This window comes from Phyllobates terribilis, unplaced genomic scaffold (assembly GCF_046119375.1).
Source record: "Phyllobates terribilis strain yellow unplaced genomic scaffold, ASM4611937v1 Scaffold_1__5_contigs__length_1240528914, whole genome shotgun sequence".
Lineage (NCBI taxonomy): Eukaryota > Metazoa > Chordata > Amphibia > Anura > Dendrobatidae > Phyllobates > Phyllobates terribilis.
This window is the reverse complement of record NW_027362761.1, coordinates 472,211,899-472,234,307: the sequence shown is the minus strand read 5'-3', so window position 1 is coordinate 472,234,307 and position 22,409 is coordinate 472,211,899. Positions and strand designations below refer to the sequence as shown.

General features: G+C 39.0%; 1 protein-coding gene across 3 annotated transcripts in view; it reads right to left on the bottom strand.

Annotated features, from left to right (window-relative positions):
- Positions 1-635: 635 nt before the first annotated feature.
- HAPLN1 (hyaluronan and proteoglycan link protein 1) overlaps positions 636-22,409 on the bottom strand; it is a 172,481-nt gene continuing 150,707 nt past the window's right edge. For all 3 annotated transcript variants that reach the window (XM_073679007.1, XM_073679026.1, XM_073679017.1), the window contains 2 exons: positions 13,952-14,254; positions 636-2,381 (listed from right to left, as the gene is read on the bottom strand). In XM_073679007.1, coding sequence (XP_073535108.1) covers positions 2,098-2,381; positions 13,952-14,254 — 587 coding nt within the window. In that variant the 3' untranslated portion in view covers positions 636-2,097. The remainder of the gene's footprint in view (positions 2,382-13,951; positions 14,255-22,409) is intronic.

The following is a 22,409-nucleotide window of genomic DNA, read 5'->3' as shown; positions in this document are numbered from 1 at the left end:
TTTTGGAGATGGAAATTTCATTCTCCAGCAGGACTTGGCACCTGTCCACACTGCTAAAAGTACCAATACCTGATTTAAAAACAACAGTATCACTGTGCTTGATTGGTCAGCAAACTCGCCTGACCTTAATCCCATGGAGAATCTATCCGGTATTGTCAAGAGGAAGAAGAGAGACACCAGAACCAACAATGCAGGCGAGCTGAAGGCTGCTATCAAAGCAACCTGGGCTTCCATAACACCTCAGCAGTGCCACAGGCTGATCGCCTCCATGCCACGCCACATTGATGCAGTAATAGATGCAAAAGGAGCCCCGACCAAGTATTGAGTGCATTTACTGAACACACATTTCAGTAGGCCAACATTTCAGATTTTAAAAACATTTTTCAAGCTGTTGTTATAAAGTATGCTAATTTACTGAGATAATGACTTTTGTGTTTTCATTGGCGGTAATCCATAATCATCAACATTAACAAAAATAAACACTTGAAATAGATCACTCTGTTTGTAATGACTCTACATTTGTATTGAAGAACTGAAATAAATTAACATTTTGATGATATTCTAATTTAGTGAGAAGCACTTTTATATCATCTTTTTCATGATCTACAAGCGTCTGGTATATTGAACAATATGTGGAATGCATACGTTTCAAGCAACTTTTTTTTTTCTTATTTTTCCTATTACATTGAAAAAAAAATGATCAAGATATATTTTAATAATTCAAGACTTTTCTTTTTTTTTCCACTATTTTTTTTTTTTTTATCATCCTTTCCATCAAAAAGAATGTATTATATATTATGTCATCAGCCGGGCGATTTAAACATTTCTTATCAATATTTTATTTATTTATTTATTTATTTTTAAACACAATTTAGCTAAGCATGTGACTAATGCTAATATTAACATTATTAGTGATATTTTCAACATCGGATTACATTGTTATAAGGCATGCTTACTAAAGTATACTTATATATTTAATATCAGGTCATGTCATTGGGATCAATTAGGGACAGCATCGTAGCCATAAAAACAAGCATGCGTTAATGGTCACTGTGTATATTTTGCAGTTATGGTTCAATGTAGGCGTGAGCTCTTATATATGAGAAGAAAGAAACATTTTTAGAACAGGGATCATGTATTATATATATATTTTTTGTGACTAGCAATATTGAGTTGAATTCATTTCTTTGTAAATACGAACATCATTTTAAATATATCTTTATAAAGACAATAATATTTAAAGACTACATATAATATATTTGTTAGAATTTTAAGTGTGTTCAGTTCTGTCCAGCAGTTCACTTGGTATAACTGCCCTGAGAAGATGCTAAATACGTGTTACTGAGCAGCCCGTGCTGCCTAAATAGCCCCGTAAAGCCAGTCCTATCGACCTGTAACTCAACACTTCTTAGGCATCATTGAGCTGAATTAAAAACAAAGTACGGATTGTTCATTAATTATGCAAACATTCATCAATGTTTCATATAAAATAAAATACAGTTAGAATTTTAACAAAAATTTGGTTGTGCTTCTTCTTATCAATGGACTATTATATATTTTTTTGCTTTTTTTTTTCCTCGTATTACTAAAACAACCATGTTTCCAAGCAAATACAGTTTAAATACTATGCTAGCTATCTGTCTATTTTGCAAAACAAGCACCTGATGATATATCTCTTTCTGGTAGTGCATTTCAAAAAATCCAGAAATGTATAAAAAAAAAAAAAAAATTAAAAATCAAATAACATTAAAAAAATTCAAATAAAATCTTGTTAAAGATGTGCTTTTATACATTTCTTTTAGGAATAATTTTACATTCCACTTTTCCGATTTGTCAAGCTATGGCATGCCCATTCATTAAACTACTTTTAACGTGCTGAAATTACAATTCCGTCCTAGTTAAAACCTTTTTTTTTCTTATTTTAAAAGATGACTGAAAAAAACACAACTTAGTGACTGACAATAATTTTTACAGTAAGTAAAAAGTTTATCACAGTTTTTATAGCTTGAATGAGTTCATTTTTTAAAATAAATCTTTTTCACATGTTTTTTTTTTAATATTTGTAATACTGTTTTGTGTTTTTAGGTTACTATAGTTCTATGCTTTATAACAGTAAACACCATAGAGCTTGTGCTTTTTGTCTGGGTAGCCTACAAAGCGGACAGCTGCCTCATTGGGACTGCATCGTCTTCTTGGCTTGGAGATTGGGTAACGGACGCTGGCATCAGCCAACCATCCTCCATCACAGCGATCGTATCCCAGGAGTTTCCATGCTGCATACATCTGGCCTACTTTAGCGATCTGAGCTCCGTCATTGATACAGGCCTGGACGGCTTCATCATATGTCAGCTTTGCTGGATGGATTAGGTAGTAGAAGCGACCTATTAAGAAAAATAGAGAGAAAATGTTATAAATGCATTTGAATTCACATATTAAAGTTGAGAAAAAAGATTCATTGAATCCTGGTTCAGCGGTCTGGACTGTGAGCAGTATGTAGCCACAGGGCCAGAGCCCCTCAAACTTCCTTCTCCAAATCATTGCGGTGTGAGGTATGCTTGACATCTTGCTGTGCCTACTAATCAGAAGAAGCAACAAGGATGCCGTTAGATAGGAGGAGGTTTATATGGCTCTGATTCGGCAGACATGTACTACCAATGTGGTTGCTGGACTAAAACCTAGTAAATACTACACGAATATGATAATCCATTGTCACAACTCATTTTTCTTTCGGCCAGTACTCTAAAAACTTTTTTTTATATTCTTCAACTTAAACTTTGAGACTAAGTATGTATCCCATAAGAAGCCTACATGAGTTTTTTATCATCTGCTCTCCCATTATTACATAAGCATTTTAGTACTACGCCCCGGCACATATAAAGCAGTGCATACCTACCTCCCTAGAAAATAAGTATGAACAAAACCAATATCTAAACTTCCCCGGTGGGTTCAAATTGCCAACCTAAACAATTTCAAGGTGCAATAATTATACATCAGCCAAGTTTTTTGCACAAATTTAGTTTCTGTAAATATTGGTACTAAGCTATAAAAAACCTGGTAAGTGAAACTTGGAAAAAGGTTGTAAACCTAATTTAAACCAATGGAATGTGAACACACACACCCACACACCATCCTTGCACAAACTTTAGTAGTGTCTTTTACAAAAAAAAATGTAACATTTTTTTTTGTACTTTACAAATGCCATGTATATATTTAGACTTTTAATAATTTCCCAAAGTTTCATTTGACTGCAAAGTTTTGACCTAAAAAGATGTTTAAAACAGCAAAAAAAACCTCTGGAAAACAATGTGTGTGAATCTATCCTAAAGTTTTCTAGTCTAGAAAGTAGCATTTTTACATACCCTAACAATCTAATTTGAATGGGCTCTATGTAGTTCTTGGTTTGTCCTGTGGAGGCACAGCTTGGAAACTGCATACTTATTTCCAGATTTTCTCTAGTTTACAGCTGATCTAAGTACCAGCAGGATGAAACCTTGTGTTCAACTTTCTTGTCAAGAGTCTCTTCTTGGACGCAGGAGTTGTTCAAAGTAGGCAACTTAAATTTTACAATCAATGTACATCTCTTACACCATAGTTATTTGCAATTCTTTAAAGCTTGTATTCATCATTTTCCAATGTCTAAGACTATTTAGAGACTTGTATTCTAATCTTGTCTAGTGCCTTCTTGAAATGTATAATACTCTGCAGCACTAATATTCAAAAGCATAACACTGAAAGGAATTCACACATCTGGGGTCTCTGCCGTTTTTGTCAGTGATATAATGATGTCTGATGTCTTATAGGAAAATTGTAATATGAAAATTTATTTTCAGAGAGGAAGAGGACTTTTGAAAGTACCAATCCTAAAAATCAATATCGACCCTTTAATGAGCCTTGCTATATAAATTAGGATAAATGCCAAATCAAAATCTTATTTTGCAGACAAAAGTTTTGAGCTATTGCCTTTCCTCAGTGGAAAGCATGAGATCTGATTTGGCTGTATAAGAGGCCTCTGACAGTGGTTTATGGGGTAACGTCTCTCATTGTTAAGAGTGACATGCCTGACACACAAATGTAAGGAAACTTATAGGCCATGTGATGCTCCTCTGGGTAATTAATTAATTAAATATGCAAATTCCTTCTTCAAAGAGGATGAGGACTTGAACTCTAGTACCATAAATTGGAAGTAGCAATCCTAAAAGTCAATATCGACCCTTTGATGAGCCTTGCCATATGATTTAGGATTAAAGCCAAACCAGAATCTTAATTTGTAGACACATGTTTCGGGTGTTGCCCCTTCTCAGTACAAAACATCTGATTTGGCTGTATGATTGGCCTCTGACTGTGGTCTAAAGGGTAACGTCTCTCCTTGTGGAAAGTGACACATCTGACATGCAAGAGTAAGAAGACTTTGGGGTGTTGCCCCTCCTCAGTACAAAGCATGATATTTCATTTGCATTATAAGTCTCCTTACATTTACTCAGGTCATTCTCCACAAGGAGAGATGTTACACCATTGACCCAGTTAGAGGCCCCTCATACTGCCAAATCAAATGTCATGTTTTGCTTGGAGGAAGGGCAACATTCTGAAACACATATCTGAAAATTGAGATTCTCGTTGGCTTTTCTATCCTAAGTCATATGGCAAGGCTCGTTAAAGCATTGTTATTGACTTTTAAGATTGCTACTTCTGAAAGGTGGCACTAGAGTTCAAGTCGTCTTTCTATATGTAGAGACCATTTGCATATTTTATTTCCCAGAGGAGCGTTGTAGGACCTATAAGTCTCCTTACACTTCTCAGGCATGTCACTCTCCACAATGTGAGAAGTAAGCCCTTAAAGCCCAAGAAAATAGTAAGCAGATATCTTTCCTCCTTTGAGCTGGATCACATTTTTGCCTGACAGCAAGACTAGTTTTATAGGAAATATAGTACAATATTTATTGAACATCTGGGCAGAGAGCCACATGTTTGTAATAATGTTCAGAAAAGGGGAAACCTCCTTGTCTTTGGAACAGTTTTCAATTCTCCCAGGCATCACCAAATACTTCTCAAGCCTTTTTCTAAAGCAAATCTTCCCTAAGGTTTCCTGTACATTGTGCTAGGATGCTCCATCATGGGCTAGTGCCTCAGCATCGAGACACAGATCTATGGAGTGGAAAACAGACTATGGCTTTTGGTGACATGGTCATGTGGAAACATTTTGGGATGTGCACTTTTGTGCTACCACATTGAGGAGAAATTCTCAGTGCCGACTAGCATTGAAGGTCCATGTTTTGTTTGTTGAGGGTAAACCGATTCGACATGGCATTAAGTCAGTTATATGCTGGATAAATTTTAAAAAAAATTGCTTGTTTGGTCTCTAGGCTTCTGCATGACTTTAGGAAAGTCATATTATCTCCTGCCACCTTGTCAATGACTTGATATAGTACATTTTCTTGTGAACTTTCCCAAAGTGTCTGTAAGCTTTTTTTGCAACACAGAGTACACACGATTAATGGTCATTAATTTTATAGATTTTTTATCTTTCATGATTATTTTCAAACCTTTTCCTAATCTCAGTGAACATAAGTCTGAAGAGGATTGTGAAGCAAATAGTCTCCATGGAAACCAACACTTAGATTCCCATTAGCATCTTCTGGTGCCAGAAATCTGTGTTCTCAGTCAAATGCTCCCAGAAATAGCAGCATCTTATCAATTAATTGCAGTATCATATATTTTCTGATAAGCTATACACTATTTAATGGAATGAATAATAATAAATAGGTTCAGAGAAATCCACATTTCTATCTGATTAACAAAGGAATAAGGAAATGTTGAAATCACTAATTACCACATCATTTATCAAGGTTTTAGAAAGTTTGTTAATTATTTTGCTATCATGTAAATGATTAAAACAAGAAAATTGTTACAAAATTTTAGATATGTAGTAAATGCTAATTGCAATATGGCATTAATGTACAAATATTAATTGAAAAGATCTAATCTTTTGATTAAAATTAAATAAATAATCTACCTTTAAAACAAATTACATTAACAGATCTATTAGTATATGTATCTAGTCCATAAAACTTAAAGGTAAAAAGCTGAATTAAATAAAAATGATCCTTAAATAAGATTATAGTGTGAGAAAATAGGTGCAATTTTCTGGGGTGTCCTTTACATGTGAGCCTGAAGGAGTATATGTTTACCCATATTTAAAAGTCTTTCAAACAATTGAACAGTAGGAAATAAAATATTTTAGTAGTATACATAGGTGAATCAATCATAAGCAAATTCAAAATTCATTTAGAAATTTCAAAAATTTGCGGAGTCTAGTGAATTGGAGATTTTTGGGATTCAATTTGAGCAAACACAGTAAAATGGTGACTAGCTTGCTGACATTTTGCTGGATTTATATGGCTTGGGATGGAGTTAAAACAATAAACTATCATACTCACTGCTCCTCAACTTTCCCTGCTGTAGCAGCTCCTTACCTGACAGTTCTTAGCTCGCTGCCTATGGCAGCAATTCTGTCTCAGATCTTTTCTTTGCTTTTGCCTTACGTCACCTTACGTGGTAACATGGTGTGACATAACTGCATGAGGCCATGCACGTCATGACATAGTTATGTAATAATGTATGTCAAGGTGCCAAAAGCACCAGCAAGGATTGAAGAGTAGACAGGAAGCCTGAGCTGCAGCCTTAATGAGTGTGCAAAGGAACAGTGGGGAGCTATGGCGGCCAGGACAGATAAGTGCCAGGTGAGTAGATTTCATTGTTTTTTAAATACCTTGTTTAATACCTTCCCAGTTTATTATACTTTTAATTTAATGCAAATCAAATGTCCTGACTGCATTGGAGTGAATCTGCTCAATTCAAATTTTGACATATTGACTGATCTCTATTTATTTAGCATTGAGTTATTACAAAATAATGTGCTTTCATTTTGTCTAAATTACTAGCTAAAGCCTGAAGGCTCCTTCCCATAATGGCACTCAAATGTCATGTTTTGCTTGGAGGAAGGGCAACATGCTGAAACACATATCTGAAAATTGAGATTCTGGTTGGCTTTTTTATCCTAAGTCATATGACAAGGCTCGTTAAAAGATTGTTATTGACTTTTAAGATTGCTACTTCTGAAAGGTGGCACTAGAGTTCAAGTCGTCTTTCTCTATGTAGAGACCATTTGCATATTTAATTTCCCAGAGGAGCGTTGTTGGACCTATAAGTCTCCTTACACTTTTCAGGCATGTCACTCTCCACGGATCTACATTGCCAAAAACAATTACAAAAAATTTCTGTTGCTTAACAAATGCATGAATTGCGCTCTGGGTGAAGACATTCGTTCAACAGATTTAATGCTATAAGATTCCAAAGTCAATATTTAGATTTTTCAATGGGGATTAACTCGCATTATCAACATTACCAAACTCTGAAACCAAATAACCTGAACAGACTTAGGTATTAGAAGAAATCAACAGTTGGAAATTCAACTAGTAGAGAGTGTAGATTGTCTGTCGACTGTTAAAGTAGCGCAAAGCTCACCACAATAAGTTTGCAAAGTTGGCAGATGAGGGAGGTGACGGTACAGGGGGTAGCACTGCTGCAGCAAGGCATGTCCCCTGAAAGCTAGAGTAGTGTCAGCTCCAGCAAGGGGGGAAATAGGAGAGCAGGGCAGGCCAGGCAGGTGCTGGTAGTGGGGGACTCAATTATTAGGGGAACAGATAGAGCAATCTGTCACAAAGACAGGGATCGTCGAACAGTGTGCTGCCTACCTGGCGCTCGAGTCTGGCACATCGCTGATCGGGTTGACAGATTACTGGGAGGGGCTGGTGAGGACCCAGCGGTCATGGTGCACATTGGCACAAATGACAAAGTTAGAGGTAGGTGGAAGGTCCTTAAAGATGATTTCAGGGAATTAGGCTGCAAGCTTAAAGCAAGGACCTCCAAGGTGGTATTCTCTGAAATACTGCATGTACCACGTGCCAAGTCAGAGAGGCAACGGGAGATTAGGGAGATAAATAAGTGGCTCAAGAACTGGTGTAGGAAGGAGGGATTTGGGTTCCTGTAGAACTGGGCCGACTTCTCAGTTGGCTACAGACTCTACGCTAGGGACCGGCTGCACCTCAATGGGGAGGGTACAGCTGTGCTGGGGGAGAAAATGGCTATAAGGTTGGAGGAGTGTTTAAACTAGAGATTGAGGGGAGGGTATTCATTTTATAGGTGGGGTAGATAGTGCAGATAGTGACCTGGGCACAAATAAAAAAATTGGGGGTGGGGTTAGAACAGTCAATAATGTAAGAAGGAATAGAGGTACAGAGAGATACATAAAATGCATGTACACTAATGCCAGAAGCCTCACCAACAAAATGGAGGAATTAGAATTAATTTTGTTGGAAAATAATTATGACATGGTGTGGATATCTGAGACATGGCTGGATGAGAGCCATGACTGGGCAGTTAATTTACGGGGCTATAGTCTGTTCAGAAATGACCGTACAAACAAGCGAGGGGGGGGTGTGTGTTTATATGTAAAATCATCCTTAAAACCCATCTTGCAGGAGGATATAATGTGAATCTAATGGAAATGTAGAGTCCCTGTGGGTGGAGATAAGGGGAGGGGGAAAAAATAATAAATTACTGATAGGGGTTTGTTATAAGTTTCCAAAAATAATGGAAGCAGCAGAGAATATCCTCGCAAAGCTAATAGATAAAGCAGCGACTCAAGGACAAGTCATTATTATGGGGGACTTCAACTACCCTGAAATACATTAGGGGACAGAAACCTGTAGTTCAAGCAAAGGTAATAGGTTTTTGACAACTATGAGAAACAATTACCTTTCACAACTGGTTCAGGACCCAACAAGAAGGGGGGCACTGCTAGACCTAATATTAGCAAATAGGCCAGACCGCATATCAAATATACGAGTTGGGGGTCACTTGGGTAATAGTGATCACAAAATAATACGTTTTCATGTAACCTTTTATAAAATGTGTAGTGTTAAGCTCACGCCCTGACTGACTGGCGTGAGCGTGATTAGTGATCCCACTGTACCATGAGCCGAGGAGTGCCTGGAGGGGTGTAACTAAGTATCAAGCACGGCGGCTCAGTCGGCTCTGTGAACCAAGGAGGAACCGAGCAGAGGGACCAGGTGCCACTCCAGGTCAGACCCCAGTCACAGCTGTTGACCCACACCGGGGAATGCAGGAACAGGCAGGTTAGACTGGTATACAGACAGGTGGGTATTGGCAGGCACGGCTGGTATGCAGACAGGTGGGTACTGGTAAGCACGGCTGGTATGCAGACAGGTGGGTACTGGCAAGCACAGCTGGTATGCAGACAGGTGGGTACTGACAAGCATGGCTGGTATGCAGACAGGTGGGTACTGGCAAGCACAGCTGGTATGCAGACAGGTGGGTACTGACAAGCACGGCTGGCATGCAGACAGGGAGATACTGGCAAGCACGGCTGGAGTGAAGACAGGCAGGTACTAGCAGGTTGGAGCGCAGGCTAAATAGGGTCCAGTACAGACTGGGAGACAGGAACAGAGCCACAGATGCAGTAGACAAGCAGAGTAAAACGAAACTGCCGGAGCGGAGGACAAGGCAGAGCAGAGCGGAACCGCAGGTGCGGAGGACAAGGCAGAGCAGAGCAAAACCGCCAGAGCGGTGAGCAAGCAGAGCGGAGCGAAATCGCAGGTGCGGTGGACAAGGCAGAGCAAAGCGAAACCGCCAGAGCGGTGGACAAGGCAGAGCAGAGAGGAACCGCCGGAGCGGTGGACAAGGCAGATCAGAGCGAAACCACAGGTGCGGTGGACAAGGCAGAGCAGAGAGGAACCTTTGGAGCGGTGGGCAAGGCAGAGCAGAGAGAAACCACTGGCGCGGTGGACAAGGCAGAGCAGAGAGGAACTGCCAGAGCGGTGGACAAGGCAGAGCAGATCGAAACCGCAGGTGAGGTGGACAAGGCAGAGCAGAGAGGAACCGCCGGAGCGGTGGGCTAGGCAGAGCAGAGAGGAACCGCCGGAGCGGTGGGCTAGGCAGAGGAGAGAGGAAACGCTGGAGCGGTGGGCAAGGCAGAGCAGAGCGAAACCACTGGAGCGGTGAGCAAGCAGAGCAGAACAGGGCTGATGGTGCAGGCAGAGAGGACAGGGCTCTGTTCACATGGAACAGATAGGAAAATACAGGAATATGGCTAGAACACAGGAGGTAGATACGGAGGAAGGGAAAAGGGACAAGCAGAACCAGATACACACAAGGTACTTACAATGAAGTAGCGAGTGGACACAAAACTCACAAACAGAAGTACAGAGACAACGAGTTGGAGTTAGGGGCAGGTTCAGACACTGCAGGAAAAGGGAGGGTACGGACATAGAGACAAACAGGTAACAGGCTAGGAGACAGTTCAGACAGGAACTGATACTGCAACGAGATAAAGGAACGAACCTGGGTATACAGTCCCCAGGGTGGCGGAAATGGACTAGAAGTCACAAATAACAGGCCTGGGAATACAGCCCCCAGGGTGGCAGAAACAGACTAGAAGTCAGAGATAACAGGCCTGGGTATGCAGCCCCCAGGGTGGCAGAAACAGACTAGAAGTAAGAGATAACAGGCCTGGGTATGCGGCACCCAGGGTGGCAGAAACTGACAAGATACAGGACAAGACCCGGCAAATCAGAGGCAAGGAGCACACTGATAGATAGTGTTGCTCAGGCACCTCCTTCTGGGTGGAGGGGTTTTAAATATCCAGTGACTGACAGCAATCGGCTGGAGACGCATTAGGGGTGTACCCACAGCAGCTATAAGAGTCAGGAAGAAACCGGGCCGCCGCCCTAAGCAGTCAGACAAGAGACATGCACACAGCATGAACTGGAGCAAGGTCTGCAGGCTGGACTGATGGGTAAGATTGCGGTCTTGCATGGTGGGAGGTGGTGCACTATGCAAGCACGCCGCCAGGGATGTTACATGTAGTAGAGCGGTACAAGGACACTAAACTTCAGGAAGGCAAATTTCCAATGGTTGAGAGATGATCTTAGTGTAATAAACTGGGATGATATCCTGAGACATAAAGCTACACAAAGCAAATGGGAGACATTTATTAGCATCCTGAATAGGACCTGTGCACAATATATACCCTATGGGAATAAATATGCTAGAAATAGGAGGAAACCACTATGGCTAAATAGAGCTGTAAGGGGCGCAATAAGTGACAAAAAGAAAGCATTTAGAGAACTAAAGCAAGTAGGTAGTGATGAGGCATTAAATAAATATAGAAAATTAAATAAATTCTGTAAAAACCAAATCAAGGCAGCAAAGATTGAGGCAGAGAGAATCATTGCCAGAGAAAGTAAAAATAATCCCAAAATATTCTTTAACTACATAAATAGTAAAAAAAACAAAAAATGATAGTGTTGGCCCCCTTAAAAATAATCTGGCTGAAATGGTGGATGAGGATGAGGAAAAAGCCAATATGCTAAATGATTTTTTTTCAACCGTATGTGCACAAGAAAATCGCATGACAGAAAACATGATTAGTGATAACAAAAATTCTCCATTAAATGTCACTTGCTTAACCCAGCAGGAAGTACGGCGGCGTCTAAAAATCACTAAAATTGACAAATCCCCGGGCCCGGATGGGATACACTCGAAAGTACTGCAGGAATTAAGTAACGTCATAGATAGACCATTATTTTTAATCTTTAAAGATTCCATAATAACAGGGTCTGTACCACAGGACTGGCGTATAGCAAATGTGGTGCCAATATTCAAAAAGGGGACAAAAACTGAACTTGGAAATTATAGGCCAGTAAGCTTAACCTCTACTGTGGGTAAAATCCTGGAGGGTTTCCTAAGAGATGCTATATCTGAAGAAGAATAACCTCATGACCCAATATCAACATGGGTTTACGAGGGACCGTTCCTGTCAAACTAATCTGATCAGTTTTTATGAGGAGGCAAGTTCCAGACTGGACCAAGTAAATGCAGTGGATGTTGTGTATATGGACTTTTCAAAAGCTTTTGATACGGTTCCACACAAAAGGTTGATACATAAATTTAGAACAATGGGGATAGGGGAAAATATATGTATGTGGGTTAAGAATTGACTCAGTGATAGGAAACAAAGGGTGGTTATTAATGGAAAACACTTAGACCGGGTCTCAGTTAACAGTGGGGTACCACAGGGGTCAGTATTGGGCCCCCTTCTTTTTAACATATTTATTAATGACCTTGTAGGGGGCATATAGAGAAATATTTAAATATTTGCAGATGACACTAAACTCTGCAGGGTAATCAATACAGAGGAGGACAATTTTATATTACAGGAGGATCTATGTAAACTAGAAGCTTGGGCTGATAAATGGTAAATGAGCTTTAATGGGGATAAATGTAAGGTAATGCAAGTGGGCAGAGGAAATAAAATGTATAATTATATGCTTAATTGTAAGACACTGGGCAAAACTGTAACTGAAAAAGACCTGGGTGTATTGGTGGATGACAAGCTCACGTTTAGTGGCCAGTGTCAGGTAGCTGCTGCAAAGGCAAATAAAATAATGGGATGCATTAAAAGAGGCAAAGATGCTCATGAGGAGAACATAATTTTACCTCTATACAAGTCACTAGTGCGACCACACTTAGAATACTGTTCACAGTTCTGGTTTCCGGTGTATAAGAAAGACATAGCTGAACTAGAGGGTGCAGAGAAGAGCTACCAAGGTAATTAGAGGACTGGGGGGTCTGCAATACCAAGACAGGTTATTACACTTGGGGTTATTTACTGTGGAAAAACGAAGGCTTAGGGGTGATCTTATTACTATGTACAAGTATATGAGGGAACATTACAAAGACCTGTCTACTGATCTTTTCACTTTGAGGCCAGAGACGGGGACAAGGGGGCATCTTCTACGTCTGGAGGAAAGAAGGTTTAAACATAATCACAGATGTGGATTCTTTACTGTAAGAGCAGTGAGACTATGGAACTCTCTGCTGCATGATGTAATGAGTGATTCACTATTAAAATTTAAGAAGGGCATGGATGCCTTTCTTGAAAAGTATAAAATTGCAGGTTATATATACTAGATTCCTTGATAGGGCATTGATCCAGGGAACTAGTCTGATTGTCGTATGGAGTCGGGAAGGAATTTTTTTCCCCAATGTGGAGCTTAATGTTTGCCACATGTTTTTTTTTGCCTTACTCTGGATCAACATGTTAGGCTATGGGTTGAACTAGATGGACTTAGTCTTACTTCAACCTTAAAAAACTATGTTACAATTATTGGATTACCTTCCTATGTAATAGGTGTATATTTGAAAACAACTATTGTACCTCTAATGGTCTAAGTAAAGTGGCTCCAAAGGATATAACATGAAACATGAATGGTTGTTGATAATTTTTCTATCTCACATTAAAACTTAAGAATGTAATGGGTTAAAGCAGGGGTGGAGAACCTAAGCCCTGGGGACCAAAGGCCCTCGATGACCTTTTATCCAGCCCCCAGGCAGATTCCCAGGGACCATATTGCTTAGGCTGGCAGCTGTATTTTGCCGGCCGCCGGCCCATTCATTTCTTCTTGCTCTGTGAGCAGGCACACACAGTATTCACCACTGAATGCTAAGGTGCTTGAAATGAAAGATTACGTCCTGATACCAGTGCCAGTGTCAAGACGTACTTTGTGGGAGGAGTTAGCACGCAATTTGTAAGTCCCCTGAAGGATGGTATAAATATCCAAATGGCACTTGGCAGAAAAAAAGATTCCCCACCCCTGGGTAAAAGGGTAATTATTGTATCGCAAAATTACAAATCAGAAGTGAATGTTCAGATGATGAAACCCTATAGACCATTGGCAACATAAACCCTATAGAATATGAGCACTAGAGAAAGAATCCTTAGAAATGTTTGCTCAGCCACTAGCATTTTATGACTGTGAACATCCAGCTCGGGTTACCCACAATGTAACTTCTAATACATGTTTTCATTTACCTTTGAAGTTTGATGTGAAACAAAACACATCATATCGGCCTTTGTCTTTGTCCCTATATCCATAGTTTCGAACTCCAGGAACAGTGTTTTTTCCCCCACAAGGTTCTCTAGGATTGGTAATTGGGTATTGTACTGATCCATCATTTAGCCAGCCTGCATTGCACCAATCAAGTCCCGACCTCCAGGCATCATAGAGTTGATCAAAAGAGGCAATTATAGAATCTTGGTCTTGACATGCTTTCTTGGCTTCATAAAAATTGAAATTGTAGCGGCCAATACGTGGAAAATATGGATATACAATGCCTGAAAAACAAACAAAAAAGGGTAATAAGATACATAAAAATGAAAGCAAATGTAATCTGTAGACTTTATGTAAAGTTTATTAGTGTTAACCAGTACAGAGTATATGGTAAACTAAATACTATTTCTAATAGATTATTTTGTGATGGTCGTTTAGTGACTCATACAAAGGGGTCACAGCAGAACCTATTACATAGTTACGATGATTGAAAAATGACACATGTCCATTTTATTTAGTGGGGGCATTTTACATGAAACATTTTATCAGCATATTTTTGCTGATGTTTTTTGCTGATGTACTTGTACAAGTTAATCATGTTCCTCTATAGACATCTCTTCTCAAGACTAAATAAATGTAATTATTTTAATCTTTCCTCATAACTGAGATCCTCCATGCCCTTTATCAGTTTGTGGCTCTTCTGTGAACCTTTTCTAAACCCATTGCTTCCTTTCTTTGATATCCATATCCCAGAAGTCCATGCCTCTTTTAATATATGAGAATATTCTGCTGGGTTTAGAAGACTGACATTACATGAAGATCCTTCTCTACATGCGACTCCTAGTTTTATTCACCATATAACATAATATTCCTGCAAATTAGTGCCCATATGCATAATTTTACATTTATACACATTGAATCTCATCTGCCAAGTGAATGCCCAAACACCCAGTTTGTCCAAGTCAGTCTGTAAATTATGAACATCTTCCATAGATCCATAGGCTGCACTATACTACTTAGATTGGTGTCATCTACAAAAATGGAAACAAAAAATTAATCCCGTTTTCTATATCATTAATAAAAAAGTTTTATAATAGCAGATCCATCACTGTACCTTGGGTTACACTACTTATAAATAGAGCAGTCATTCTCCACAACTCTCTGGGTGCGGTCTTTGAGCCAGTTTCAAATCCATTTACAAACCTTATTTTCCAAACCTATAAACCTTAATTTACCCATTAGACATCACCAATGAGGGACAATGTTAAACGCCTTTGCAAAAGTCCAAAAATTTTATATCAACACTTACTCCTCTGTCCAGGCTTCTTTTCACCTATTCATAAACATTAATCAGGTTGGTTTCACAACTTCTTTCCTTAGTAAAACCATTCTGGCCATCACTTACATTATTATTTTCTGTAACATACTCCTGTTTATAGTCTTTTAAAAATTTCCCCGCAATGAATGTTAAGTTTACTGGTCTAAAATTACCTGTGAAAGACCTAGAACCCTTTTGAATATAGGCACCGTATTGGCTTTGTGCCAGTCACTCGGAACAGTACCAGTCACTAGAGAGCATCTAAAGATTATGTAGAGGGGCACGGCAATAACTGAACTAAGTTCCTCAAGCACTCTTGGATGCAACCCATCTAGTCTTGAGGCCATGTTTTCATTAATTTTATTTATCTTACCTGAAACCTTATCTATATTTAGACAACTATGTATATTTGTTGATATATTTAGAGTACTAGGCTCAACTGCATCAGCCATTCTCTCTTCTCTGGTGTATACTGAGCTGAAATGCCCATGTAGTATTGACTTTTCTTGGTCTTCAGTGACCAACTCCCCATTACCATTATTTAGGGGATCTACCGGTGCGAACCTTGGATTTTTTGGGCATTTATATGTTTAAATAATATCTTGGGATGTTGTTTATTTTCTATTTTGATACTGATTTGATTATTTTTTTATATATTATGTTGAGCTCTTTGTAGTTTTTCTAGGCTAGAGCTGACCTGCCAATCTTACGTATATATTCTAAAATGTCCATTTTTGTCATTAATTGCCTTTTTAAAAATAGGTATAAAAAGTCATGTGTGGTTTAATGTTTGTCGTATCTCTTTAAGGATATAAGACTCCTTAACACAGAGACACACAGGCTCTATCTGTTGCATGCCACAAGGTTTTTTTTCTGTTGCATTTGTAATCTTTCTTCAAATCCTAATGAATGTATCAGCTATTTTCTTGTCTTCCTGAATAATGAAAGCTCAAAATGTCAGCATGCATGTAAAATCACATCGCAGTAGCCGGAAATGCATTAAGATTAAAAATCCTAGTGTAGAACTATATCTCTCAGATGTTTATATGGATGAGTAAACTGAAATGTCACACACAACACAAAAGGTCATGATTTAGAAAGAAGGGCTATAACTTCAAAATTACATAAATCCTCAGGGCATTTTTAGTTTTGTAAGGTCAGCAATTAATGGCATCCAGCATCAGATTCACAGTATTGAGACATGTAGACACTTCTCTGAATGTTAATAATACTGTACATCAAATACTTTAGTAAAGGTAGAAAACAGCTTGACAGAGTTTTATTCCAGTCCACAAAGTTAATGTTAGAATTGATCAGATTACTACTAGCCAAGGCTGTTTGTTTGGAAAGTATGAACTATAATGGTTTTTGGACAGAATAGTGAGAATTCGCTGATGCTAATTCCTGCCATAACTTATAATTTTTTCAGGATGAGTTATGAAAGACACCATTAATTTTACCATATGTGAACAGAAAATCAAGAATAAAAATTAAAATTCCAAGTGCATTAAATGGGTGAAAAAAACACCCCACAATTTTACCATTGTCTTTTGGGTTTTGTTTTTTTACAACATTTATTGTACAGTAAAAATCACCTGGCAACATTATTCTTCAGGTATGATTACAGTGATACTACACTTATACTTTTTTTTCTAGTATATTAGTAAAAAAAAATCAGAACTTTATATAAAAAAAAAATGCGACCACTATTTTCTGAGACCCATACTTTTTTAATTTTCCTGTTATGATAGAGTTGTTTGAGGACTTGTTTTTTGCTTGTCAAGTTTTAGATTTCATTTATACAATTTTGGGATATATACAATGTTTTTATTTATTTTAATGACACTTTTTTTGGGAAAGGCCATGAAAATGTTTAAATTTATTTTTGTTTTGACTAAAAATGGCATATACAGGGTTCCTTAGTAAGCAACCGGCTGCCATAGTAGAGCATTACTAATCTTAAATAGCTCAGTGCAGGGAAGCAATGGCCATCAAAAGTAATGGCTGCCATGTTGGGAGCCTTTTAAACAGCGTAATTTACAATATTAAAATATTCCTCCCAGGAGTGGGTAATGTAATAAAATCGACACCCAAGCTGAATGGCGCAGGCTCCACTCCTGACCTGATACATATATATGGCACATCTTCTCCTAAAAAGTCCAAGGGGTTGTCCAGAATTAAACTCCTGTCCTCCAATTGTGTTCCTTCTGCTTTGTAAATTCACTAACTAATGACAATGCGTCCTTTCCTGAGTTCTTAAGAATAGTTACATGATCACTGTTAGCTTGTTTACTGGAGTTCCTTTAAAGGGGTTGTCCACTACTTTTACATTGATGCCCTATCCACAGGATAGGGCATCAATGTATGATTGGCCACACATGGCACCCCCGCCGATCAGCTGTTATAGGTGCTGGCTGCGGCGGCTCCGCCATCAAGTGGTAGTGGCCACTGCGGTGTACTGCAAAAGTAGTGGGAAACTCCTTTAAGGGAAGGGGAGAGAGATTAGCACTATCTGAGTGCAGTAAGAAAAATAATTATTATAACCAAAACATAAAAGGAAAGCTTCTCACCTGAAAAGAGTTGTTCAACATAGGGCAACTCCATGGAACATGTGTGAGAAGCATTTCACCTGGGTGTAGCCAATCTGGTATCCTGCAGGAATTTCTTCCAAGAAGAGTTCCGGCAGGACGCAATCAAGAGAAAAAGAGTCAGATGATGCGCACCCTCCGTATAAATGGAAAGTGGAGAATTAACCATTAAAATATTGATTAAAAGTAGAAAAAACACACAACACGTTTCAACTGTATTCAGCCTTCATCAGGAGTCTGAGGGTTATTCAATGCAATGAGCTTACATATATATACATGAATGAAATATTACACTATATTTTATTGTATGCTTTTACGTTATATATCAGAGTATTGAAATGTTGTCTTGGGACAACATAATATAATACATATGTTTTTTGTTGATCAGTATACCTGCCTACTCATTCATGAACATATACAGTCATGGCCTAAAGTATTGAGAATGAGACAAAGAGTAATTTTTCCAAAGTTTACTGCTTCATTTTTTGTAATAGCAATTTGCATATACTCCTGAATGTCAAAGAGTGATCAGCTTAACAGCAATTACTGTACTTGCAAAGTCAATATTTGCCCAGAAAATGAACTTTAACCCCCAAAACACATTTCAACATCATTGCAGTCCTGCCTTAAAAGGAGCAGCTAACATCGTTTTAGTGATTGATCCATTAACACAGGTGTGGGTGTTGATGAGGACAGGGCTGGCGATCAATCAGTCATGATTCAGTAATAATGACATCACTGGACACTTTAAAAGGAGGCTGGTTCTTGGTATCATTGTTTCTCTTCAGTTAACCATGGTTATCTCTAAAGAAACACGTGCAGCCATCATTGCACTGCACAAAAATGGCATAACAGGGAAGAGTATCGCAGCTACAAAGATTGCACCTCAGTCAACAATCTATCGCATCATCAAGAACTTCAAGGAGAGAGCTTCCATTGTTGTCAAAAAGGCTCCAGGGCGCCCAAGAAAGACCAGCAAGCGCCAGGACCGTATCTTAAAACTGTTTCAGCTGCGGGATCGGACTACCAGCAGTGCCGAGCTTGCTCAGGAATGGCAGTAGGCTGGTGTGAGTGCTTCTGCACGTACTGTGAGGCGGAGACTCTTTGAGCAAGGGCTGGTTTCAAGGAGGGCAGCAAAGAAGCCACTTCTCTCCAGAAAAAACATCAGGGACCGACTGATATTCTGCAAAAGGTACAGGGAGTGGACTGCTGAGGACTGGGGCAAAGTCATTTTCTCTGATGAATCCCCTTTTCGATTGTTTGGGACATCTGGAAAACAGCTTATTCGGAGAAGAAGAGGTGAGCGCTACCACCAGTCTTGTCTCATGCCAACTGTAAAGCATCCTGAAACCATTCATGTGTGGGGTTGCTTCTCAGCCAAGGGAATCGGCTCACTCACAGTCTTGCCTAAAAACACAGCCATGAATAAAGAATGGTACCAGAATGTCCTCCAAGAGCAACTTCTCCCAACCGTCCAAGAGCAGTTTGGCGCCCAACAATACCTTTTCCTGCATGATGGAGCACCTTGCCATAAAGCAAAGGTGATAACTAAATGGCTCATGGAACAAAACATAGAGATTTTGGGTCCATGGCCTGGAAACTCCCCAGATCTTAATCCCATTGAGAACTTGTGGTCAATCATCAAGAGACGGGTGGACAAAAAAAAACAACAAATTCTGGCAAAATGCAAGCATTGATTATGCAAGAATGGACTGCTATCAGTCATTTGGTCCAAAAGTTGATTGAGAGCATGCCAGGGAGAATTACAGAGGTCTTGAAGAAGAAGGGACAACACTGAAAATATTGACTTGCTGCATTAAGTCATTCTAACTGTCAATATAACCTATTGGTACTCATAATATGATTGCAATTATATTTCTGTATGTGATATAAACATCAGACAAACACTAATAAAAACCAGAGGCCAGCAGATCATGTGAAAATAGAATTTTGGTGTCATTCTCAAAACTTTTGGCCATGACTGTATGTACATGTATAAGCTTATTGCATTGAATAACCCTCAAACATCTGATGAAGGCTGAATGCAGCCAAAACACGTTGCATGTTTTTCTATTTTTAGTAAATATTTTTATATATAATAATAATAATTTTTGCACATATCCTGGCTTTTATTCTGTTGAGTACTGCTAGCTTGTTGTGATCCAACCATGAATATATAATGTCAACCAGCCTCATGATCGTGAGCACTTCCAGCTCCGTCTTGTCGACAGGATATCATTAGTGACATCCGATTTTGCAGCAGATTAAATTGCTCTGCATTTATGTTCCAATCTGCATGTGTGGAGAAAGCAGACAGCTATTTGTTCCGCGCATGCTCAGTCCCTATGATCACATGTGATCTGTTAGAATTAATATAGTCGGATTCGGGTGGGAAGGGAGGCTAAGAAGACAAATTTTGCAGCTGAGATGTGGGGCAATGAGAAAGAAAAAAGTGGGAAAAATATTATTTTACATTAGGATTACAGGAACTGTGACTTAAAACAGGGAGTAAATTAGAATGAAGAACTAAAATACACACAGCACATTACCAATGGAACTGTACCGTCAGCATCACACAGAAACTACTTATACTCCCCGCTGCTGCTACTTCAGGATTTAAAGAAACGGCCCAGGACAGGAAAAGGGAATCAGGCGGAGTAAATATTAAGGGAAATTTAGTTATATGCATGCTTCTAAAAGTGCAGTCACATTTTACAGGTAATGTCTCAACAACTCCTTATTTATAGGGAGCGGTTATAGCATTCAATACATCATGGTTGGTCCAATTTAGAAAAAAATTGAAAGGTAATTACTAAGAATAAAAATGCATAAACCAGTAAGTTTACCAATTTAACCATGTGGACATGGTTTTGTCATTTTGAGACACAAGTGGGCCTTGTTATCTAGAGGGTATGAGGGTATCTGACAAATCACAAACAAGGTCTCAGTGTGAAAAAAAACAACTATTTTACATTGACTTGAAATATAATTGCTTAACTACATTCCAAGAATTGTCTGATAATCTCTAAATAGGGAGATAAAGGAAGTAAGGAAGTTGAGCATGATACATTTACAAATTGGAGACACGCTTAGCTGCTAGAAAGAATGGCAATTTAATGATAAACTATGAACCAACTAAATTAAAATGTTTTAATCAGATTGAACATCAGCCTTGTATTTATTCAGCGATTTACCATCTAACATTGCTATCATGGGAATGTTACATTTTAGGAACACTTAGGAGCGTACTAAATAAACCTCTTATCGCCAAAACCAATGTTATTTGTTTCATCATGACCCATTGCAACTTTGATAATGTTCCCTATTTCCCTATTATTTTCCAGTTAACTAATGATAAATGGCTGCATTCAACAGCTCCTTATCTTCCAATATAATTGAAGAATTAGGAATCAGAGTCATGTAATAAACTATCGTTTATTATATATCATGTAAACTATACAGCAAACTGTTGTTAACCCAGTACTAGTAAGTTAATGCTCCAATTCAGATTGAAGGTATTTAAAAGGGAACCTGACAGGTGATTCATGCTGCCCAAACTGTGGGCAACATGTATCACAAGCTGGCTGTACAATCACGGCCATGTATGTTTGACTCTGAAACGCTGCAGAATTTTAGAGAAAAACATATTTTTAATAGCTGTCGAGGACTGAGCTATCAAGTGACTAGTAGTACAGGCAGGACCTCAGCTTCTCCCAAAGTGACTGACAAGCCTCTGCCTATATGTGTGCATTAGTCCTTGGGGGCGTTTTAGAGTCAAATATACATGGCTGTGATCATACAGCCAGTGGCTGATATATGCTGCATAAGGTTTGGACAGCATATATCACAGCATATATCACCTGTCAGGTTCCCTTTAAAGTATATATCAACACTTGAAAACTAATTTATTATTCTATAGCCTATTTTTTTAACTATAGTAAATGGCAGCACCATCACAATCACAGATAGTTGAAGAGGCAAGCAACAAATAATAGAATGAAAGAAATGTTCAGAAATGGTGGCCTTAGATCCCCTGTTGTGGCTGTCTTCCAAACAACAGTTGGTACAGACATGCCAGCGCATGTGCCGACTCACTCCATTCAGAAGAGGTGGTGCCGACACAGGGAGCTGATGTGATTTTTGAATCTGATCAGATGCAGCGAGTGGTAAAAAGAAGGAATGGTGACAGCACAAGCAGCAGGTGCCATCTTTGTTAGAGTGAAAAGTGCACGCTGTGAACACAGTTAGCTTGCACAAACTGTGATCTTAGTTTGCCAGCACAAACGGTAAATGCAGTGATTGCAGTCAGCTAGCACAAATGGTGAACAAGTCAGCCAGCACAAGAAGTGAATACAGTCATCCAGCTCAAAAACAGAACGCAGTCATCCAGCACAAAAATAGAATGCAGTCATCCAGCCCAAAAAGTGAACGTACTCATCCAGCACAAAAAGTGAATGCAGTCAGCCAGAACCAAAGGTAAATGCCATGAATGCAGTCAGCCAGCACAAACTGTGAGCGTAGTTATCACAGTTA